This window comes from Phalaenopsis equestris, unplaced genomic scaffold (genome assembly GCF_001263595.1).
Source record: "Phalaenopsis equestris unplaced genomic scaffold, ASM126359v1 Scaffold225841, whole genome shotgun sequence".
Taxonomy (NCBI): Eukaryota; Viridiplantae; Streptophyta; class Magnoliopsida; order Asparagales; family Orchidaceae; genus Phalaenopsis; species Phalaenopsis equestris.
The window spans coordinates 197814-206331 of NW_018243875.1; the positions used below are offsets into that span (position 1 = coordinate 197814).

At 41.6% G+C, this 8518-nt stretch overlaps 1 protein-coding gene across 1 annotated transcript; it reads right to left on the bottom strand.

Moving 5' to 3' along the window:
- Positions 1-305: 305 nt before the first annotated feature.
- LOC110037848 (pentatricopeptide repeat-containing protein At2g03880, mitochondrial) lies at positions 306-3004 on the bottom strand. The gene has a single exon (XM_020742575.1). It carries the CDS (start codon positions 2902-2904, stop codon positions 508-510), a length of 2397 nt encoding a protein of 798 aa, XP_020598234.1. The 5' UTR covers positions 2905-3004; the 3' UTR covers positions 306-507.
- Between the last annotated feature and the right edge of the window lie 5514 nt (positions 3005-8518).

Below are 8518 nucleotides of genomic sequence, written 5' to 3' on the forward strand. Positions count from 1 at the left end.
AAAAACTTTTAAATTAACATTGTTTAATTTAATATTTAAAAATGATAAATTAAAAAACATAAATTCATAAAACCAACAAAAGTACCATGTCTCTTCATGACGTGTTTACACGTGACACACTACAAAATCTCATATAAATATACTTGATTAAATTCTATGAGTACAATATTCAAAATTTTATAATTTGAGCATAAAAATTTGTTCGTATTCAACTCACTAATTTAATGAATGATTCTGTGATGGTAATAAATAATTATAATATAATAATATATCAAGCATCATAAAGCATGTGAAACGAAGCCGAAATAAAATACTTCTAGTCTGTACCAAAAGTTCGTACACTTCATCCATGTTTTACTCAGCAACTTCTATTAGTTGCTCACAAAGAATACGATCTGCTAACTTAGGATTTAAGCCGATAAAATCGACAGTATGATCTCACGATCAACAAAGGACCTTCAATAACATCTTCTCATTCCTTCAAAAAACAAAATTTTGAAAATACAACTACCAGAAATCAGAGCATGAGCAATTCCCCCCACTGAAGTGATGAAAGCAATTGGCATCCCTCAACACAATCACTCTTTCGTACACCTTAGCAACCAACTTAATTGCTGTATGGCAATCCCCACAAATCCTTAAATTCTTATAAACTCGTATGGGCTTACCTTTCGGACTGTCCATCAACCCAAATGCCACAGCAAGCTTCTCGCTATGGTGCGCCAACCCCCGCTCTCTCTCCTCCTCTGTCGCGTCCTGTAGCGCGCACGTCGTGTCCACCACATACCCCTCCGCCAGGGCTCGCTCCAACATCTCCCCCACTTTGGCAAATATCTTAGCTGCCAATGGGTGCGCCCTATCCTCCACGTGAAACACATGTACTTGCCCGCCCGCCTCCACCCAACTACACCCGGGCTCCTTGCTTACGCCGGTTGCCCTCATCATGCCCCTCATCATGGCGACATCCATCCATCGACCCGCCCGGGAGTACACATTTGCGAGCATCACATAAGTTGTTGCATCACTTGGATCCAATCGTAGCAGCTCCTTCGCCGCCCACTCTGCCACATCAACATTGCAATGCACTCTACTAGCAGCTAGCAATGTCTTCCACACAGTCGTATCAGCAGCATGACCTGCCTGGCTTAGTATATCTACTGCCTCGCTAACCCGACTCGCCCGACCCAATAGGTCCACCATGCAAGCATAGTGCTCTGGCCCGGGGGTCACTCCATAGACCCGCTCCATTGACTCAAAGTGCATCCGACCTATCTCCACCAAACCAGCATGGCTGCAAGCGAACAAGAGGCCGATGAAGGTCACGTAGTCTGGTCGGGCGCCTTCTCGCACCATCAAGTCAAAGAGTAGGAGAGAGTCATGACATCGGCCATTCTGAGCGTAACCCATAATGATAGCCGTCCAAGTTATGGCATCACGCCGACTCATTGAGTCGAAAGCCAGACGCGCCTCATCAATACACCCGCTCTTTGCATACATGGTTACAGTGGAGTTCCCAACTGATCGAAATGAGTCGAGGCTGAGCCGGATTGCTAGGGCATGAACCTGCCGACCCGATTCGAGTAGAGTGAGTTCGCCGCAAGAACTGAGTACACCCGAGAGGATGAACTCGTCCGGTTCAACCCAGGCAGCTCGCATTAACAAGTATAGCTGAAGCGCTGACTCGTTGGAGATGTGCATTGCGTAGCCGTTATATAGCGCAGTCCATCCAACAATATCCTTATGCTGCAAATCGTCGAACACCTTGAGGGCGATCTCGGGCCGCCCGCACTTTGCATACATGTCAACGAGGGCGTTGCTGACATGCTGATGGCTGGTTAAGCCGGTCTTCAAGACCAAGCAATGCAGACTGCATCCGTTGCATAGATCTTCGACGGCAGCAACAGAGTTGAGCGCAGAGGGGTGCGTGAATTCATCCAGTTCGATAAATCTTTGACGCATTTGCACGAAAAGAGAGAGTACGTCATCGTGGAGCGCGGCATGGGAGCATATCACTATAAGGCTGTTCCATGACACCGGGTCGTCGTGCTCCGCCGACAGGAGAACCATCTTCGCGTCGGAGAAATCGGAACATTTGGCGTATAAGCTCACCAGCGAACTCTGGATGAATTGGTTTGCGTCGAGACCTGTATGAACGGCAAGGGTGTGAACCTGCTTACCGAAGCCTATAGCGAGCTCAGAGGCGCATGCGGACAGGACGCTCGGAAGAGTGAACTGGTTCGGATACATATCCTCGGCTCGCATTAGGCGGAAGCAGTCCATGGCACTGAGGTGATCGCCATCCTGTACGCGGGCTGTGATGATGGCCGTCCAGAGAACCCTATTGGCCCGATGCTCTGGTTGGACGGAAGTGAAGATCGCGCCTGCAAACGCAGATTCACCGCATTTGGAATACATGTTCACAAGGGCGGCGGCTATGAAAGAATCGGCATCGAGTGAGGACTTGATGGCCAGTGCGTGGGCGAGATGGCCTGCGGTGTGGGAAGGGAGAATGGAACAAGCACGAAGGTAGGCGCCCAGAGAATAGCAATCGGGACGAAGGCCAGCAGCGAGCATGCGGCGGAAGACGAGTAGGGCATCTGCAGCACGGCCCTGGCGGGAGAAGCCGGAGATGAGGGAGGACCAGGGGATTGAGGAGGAGTGGAGCTGAGGGCAGCTATGGAAGAGATGAAGGGCATCAGAAAAGAGGCCGGAGCGGGCGTAGGCAGCAATGAGGGTGTTCCAGGAGACGTCGTCTCGTTGGGGCATTCCATCGAACAGGCGTCGGGCATCGCTCATGCGACCGGACTTGGCAAGATAGTCCAAGCGTCGGTTGCAGTCAAGGAAAGAGTTTAGGGATCGGCGGCATGGTTGAATTCTAGGAGAGGCATAACAAGCGACGCTCATGAAAGTACAAGATGAAATGATATGTTTTCCAAGTCCGAAGTTTTCAAGTCCTATTGAATAATTTGATCAAATAAGGAGCTTATTAATTTATGCAGTTCATTTAGCCAAATAGTTGAGTGTTTATTATTTTTAATCATAATGGTCTGATCCAAAGTCCAACATTTATATGAGTTGTGCACACGGATTAGAAAAAAAAATTAATCAAGTGTCAATTGTAAGCCCATTATTCCACATTGAGATCTCCCTATCCCTCCCACACAAAACTCACAATTAAACCATAACCAATCTCATCCTACCTTCTCCCTTCGATCCAATGCATCCAAACGTCGCTATTCTTGAATCAAGATCTGCCGACGAAGAAATTCACCCAGCTCCTGATTCATGATCACCTCAACCTCACCTCTTCAAATTAATTATCTTCTCATTCTCCATTGGAATAATTTGTTATTTCAAAATTTATCCCACCCTTTCTCACCCACTCAAAGCCTTCAATCATGCCAAGTTCTTATTTTCCCCTCCTTATTCCTATATTAGATGACAATCCCTTCATATCACATCATCCAACCGCGAATCTCATGGATCAAACTTCATCCTTAACAAGCTTCTTCAAATTCACACTCAACTACATGCTTTGGTCACCTTGAGATTGAAATTAATAGTAAATTGAAAGAGGATGATACTGGTTGCATCACCTCTAAAATAGGGCGTTTGCATACGTACTACACAGCTTTATTGTTGAACTCAAATTTGTCATGTAAATAACAACCAAGTAATAGAGCCTTGGGAATTAGGAGGTTAAAATAGAGAAAAAGGGTGAGAGAAGAGAGAGAGAGAGAGAGCGAGAGCACTGGGACTTGGCCCCGAAGGCCGAAACGGGGTATTCTCGAGCTCTATGACTCATTTTAAATATAAAAAGAAAAATTACACTGAGAAGGCAGAGAGTTCTCTCTATACGAGAAAAGTTAAGAGAGAAATGTCCTCTTTTTACATGTCATGAGCTCCATATTTATAAAAGAAAGAGGACAAAATGTGAAAAATTGCATGGCTAACATTAATAGACTGGTTACAAGACATTATTGTCTTTTATTGTACCTCTTCGTATTTGTAACTGATTATGACAACATTTTGTGTACGTGGGCATTTCTTTGGTCATTAGCGTGAATGATCATTTCTAGTCGGTTGGCAGCCCTTCACTCGTCTGGCAGCCCTTCAGTCACCTGACAGATCTTCAGTCATCTAACAGTTCTTTGATTGGTTGCCTGTGGGTGGTCGGTCGTTCGATCGGTCGACTAACGTAAAACTTGGTTTTAATCAAGCTGCTTTCTTTTATAGTCTTAGGCTAAGGTCTTAATATCTACACAATAGTAAAGAAAAAGTAAGCACATTTTTTGGACATATACATAAGCCCCTAAACTCTCAATTTGCAATGAGTGATTATATATAAAAAATATAGCCACCACAATGAACTAATCATATCTCCGTAGTTTCTAAAAATCTTTTTGTGCCTATACGAGGAACTTAAACGAGAATTTTTTATTAACATGAAGGAGAGCTTTTTGTTTGCTTGTCATGGAGGAGAGACTTTGTTTGCTCATCCTAAAGGACAGGCTTTATTTGATCATCCTGAAGGAGAGGCTATGTTTGCTCATCCTGACGAAAAGGTTTTGTTTACTCGTCCCGGAAGATAGGCCTTTTTTTTATCTTCCCGGAGGTGAGGTTTTGTTTGCTCGTCTTGGAGGAGAGACTTTGTTTCCCATGTTTTAGTTTCTCGAAATTTGTCTTGAACTAGATTAGATGTATAAAATTAAATTCAGGAAATACTTATCTTAAATTTTCATGAGGAATAACCACTAAAGGTATGACTTTTAAAAGATCACCATAAAGGTTTTTTAGCTACAAGAGTAGAGCGAAAAAAATTGTACCTCTTCACAGATGATTAAATACCTTATTTGATTAAATTAGATACATATGCCTTCCTTGTCACAGTCCTCGAGAAGGTATGAACAGTTGAGTAATCAAAATATGAGCACAGCAAGTTAGGATGGGGATGACGGACTCGAGGCGGTTGGCCAAGATATTGAATCCAAATTTGTAATGTGAATCACACCCAAGGGATAGATCGATGGGAAATAGGATTGAGAAGTAGAGAGAAAGGCTTAGAGAAGAGTGAAAGAGTGAGAGCATAGGGACTTAGCCTTGAGGGCCAAAACGTGGTATTCCTGGGCTCTGTGAGCCATTTTATATATAAAAAGAGAAATTACATTGAGAATGGGTGAGAGCTCTCCTTACATGAGAAAATTAAAGATCGAGAAGGCCCCTTTTGTTATAGGCTCCATACTTATAGGAGAACGTGTCAAATGTGGAAAATTATATGGCTCCCTATTTTTAAGAGAAAGAGAGTGAAATGTGGGAAATTATATGGCTACCTCTACATTAGTAGGGGATACAAGAAATTGTAGTCTTTTATTGTGCCTCTTAATATTTGTAACTGATTTTGGCATCTTTTTGTGTGTCTGGACCTTTGCCCGATCGTTGGAATGGGTGTTTGTATCTGGTCGACTTGGATGACCATTTAGTCTTATGATAGTTCCTCGATCAGTTGCTTGTGAGTGGTCGGCTGTTCGCTCGATCGGCTAACGTCAAACTCAATTTTAATTCAGTTTCTATCTTCTTAGAGTTCTAAGTTAAGGTCATAATATCTACGTAATAGTAAAGAAAAAGCAAGCACATTTCTTGGACATACACATTGATGTATTTAGATATTTAACATCTAAGATTTTAAATTTACATGCTTTTAAAAGTTCAATATACATTTTTATGAATATATTTATGACACCAAAATGCTATAAATATAAATATGAAAGTTTAATTGTTAGATATGTAAATACATCAGAATTGTGTTGTACATAAGTAAATTTCCCCTCCAAAAAAATTTTGAGCAATCAAATAAGGGTGCTAATATAATAAAGTTCAAATTTCTTAGAATGTACATGGTCCACTCACTTTAATATGAGAAAATGACTTAAACAAGTTGGACCCAAGCATCAACATATGGTTTTTTAATATTTTGTGTCGATAAAGAACCTCCGACACTTCTGATATTTTTGTCAAATATATCTTAAATATTAGAAGAATAATAAAAATAATTAGTATTTAAAGGATTTAAGTTTTGATCATTGGATTCCATCTACATATTCATGTTTAGGTACAATTTATATAAAATTGAAGAGTTCATAAACTAGAACCTTTGAATAGATCCGAATTCAAGAACAACTAATGACTAGCAGTCCACTTAATCTTTAAACATACATTATTATACTAAGTTAATCTTATTATCAAATAGCTTGGTGAGTAAGGGGAATAGTTTATATCTTATAGGAGGTATTTCTCTCCCCCTCTCTACCACTTCTTCCCATTCATCTCACCCTCTTCCCAGTTAAATGCAAAGCTGAAGGCACAACCCCATAAGCTTCCCTTCTCGCTCAAGAACTCCACATGAGACAAACTGTTCGTATTACCTTTTGATGTTACATATATAAAAAGTCAGCTTGAACGACCTGGGATTATATTTCATGCATACATAGCTTCCCAGATCTCAACACATCCATTTGAGACTCCTTGTGTGTATTGAAGGGAACGTTGTTAGGGTCATTCTGCTAGACTCTAGCTTTTGCTTAGGAAAAGAACAATAGGCATTTGGTATGTTGGATGGTTTCAACCGAACCAACAAATCTTATTCGACACGACACATGTAAATTGAGCTTAAAATAGCTTGATTATCGACGAATTTATCCAGATGACCCCGGATGACGGAACATCTTACACGACCACATTTGAAATGTTGAAATTACTTAGGGAGGACACCCATATTACTAGTATTTTGAGCGGGGGTAAATTGCAGACAAATCAATACATTTAAATAAAATAATAAAAAAAATTTAAAAAGGGGCCTAAAATAATATAAAAACTTCTTTAGTTTTTTTTTTTCCCTCCAGCCCTAGCAGTCGATAGATCGCAACTTTCTCTTACTAGCGGCCATACTCCTTGTTCTCTCCCTCTCATGCCAGTGCTCTCTGGTCGGCGCTCCCCTAACAGTCGAACGCCCAACCATCGGCCTTCCCCCTCTTTTCATGACCCTCAAGTTGGCGCCTCCTCTCTACACGCAAAGAAAAAGCATGGGGCTCTCCCTTTCGTGTCGCCACCTAAGACCTCCTCGTCGGAATCCCTCCTTGCCAATCGAGCTCCCCCTTCTCTGTTCATCGGTCTTTGCCCTCACCGCAGGCAGAGAGGACTTTTTCGAGAAAATGGCCTAGCCGCCACACGCTGCGTTGGATGTCGGCCACCTCTCTCGCTGTCGGCATCCTTACCGAATTACTCTCCTCCCTCTTAGATGGTGCCTTAGGTCAACCTCCTCATGCTCGCACATCCTGTGTCCTATTCTCGTCAATGGGTTGAAGTCACTTTGTTCTAGAGGATGAAGGATTCCTTTGATTTTTTTTCTCTATAGCACGAAGGTTGTGTGTGAGAGAAGTAGGTTTTTTTTTTTTTGTGGAAAAGTTCCTTCACATTTTGCCAAGTAATTAGAGGTATTCCCTCTGTTACATCGTGTAATGGAATGTAGGTATGACTTCATCCAAACCCTAGTTCCTATGCTAGGTCAATGGGGTTTCACTGCTTGCATGCCCTTCATAACATTTTGAATGTAGCATTTGCATGTGTTATTTTGATCGTGCGATCACTTGGGTCCGATCAACCACCTCGACCTGATTGACCAAACACTTTGGTTCGATCGGCCACCCCGGCTAGATCGAATGGTCGTTCCGGCCCGATCGACCGATCACTTTGGCTTGATCAATTGTTCCGCTAGATCGACCGATCACTTTAGTTTGGTCGACCATCTTTGGTTGATTTCATTTGACCGTTGCATGTTTTCATGCATCTTACATCGATTTGCTTGTTGTGTTTGTTTTTTGCATGCATCTTTAGGTGTATGAAAATATATTGTTTTGACGTTATGTTTATGTCGTATTGCATTGCATGTGAAATTGTTAATGTCATTATTATGATGTGTAGCATTCAACATGTTTGAGTCCCTTTTGAGCACTATTATTTGTCTTATCACTTTGAGCATCTGCCCATGTAAGTATCTCTCTCATATACGTCATGGTATGCACATGGATACATGCTTGTATGCTTTGTGAGGAGGTGGCTCACATAGAAAGCCACCTGTTACATGATTCTTAAAGGTTACGACACACCAAGAGGGGGGTGAGAATTGGTGTATTAAAAATTTAAATATTAAATTTTAATTTTAACAAAATTAAAAGATTTATAATTTGTGAAAAGTTTATAAAATTAAAAGTGTGTAGGAAATAAAGTGCGCGAGAAAATTTTTACGTGGTTCAGCCAAACCGCAAAATCGACCTAGTCCACACCTAGCCAACCCCACGGACTAGAATCCGACAATCAAACTAATAAATCTTCTTCACGACGAGTGAAGGTACAAAAACTCTTACAAACCACAATAAAAAAAATTACCAAATTATTTAAAAAAAATTAAAATTACTTTTATAACTCGCTAAAGCTCAATAAAACATTATCGCAAATGATAATT

What these genes read in the sequence shown, in the direction of transcription:
- LOC110037848 (XM_020742575.1), bottom strand. Translation starts at nt 2,904, where the DNA reads ATGAGCGTCGCTTGTTATGCCTCTCCTAGAATTCAACCATGCCGCCGA.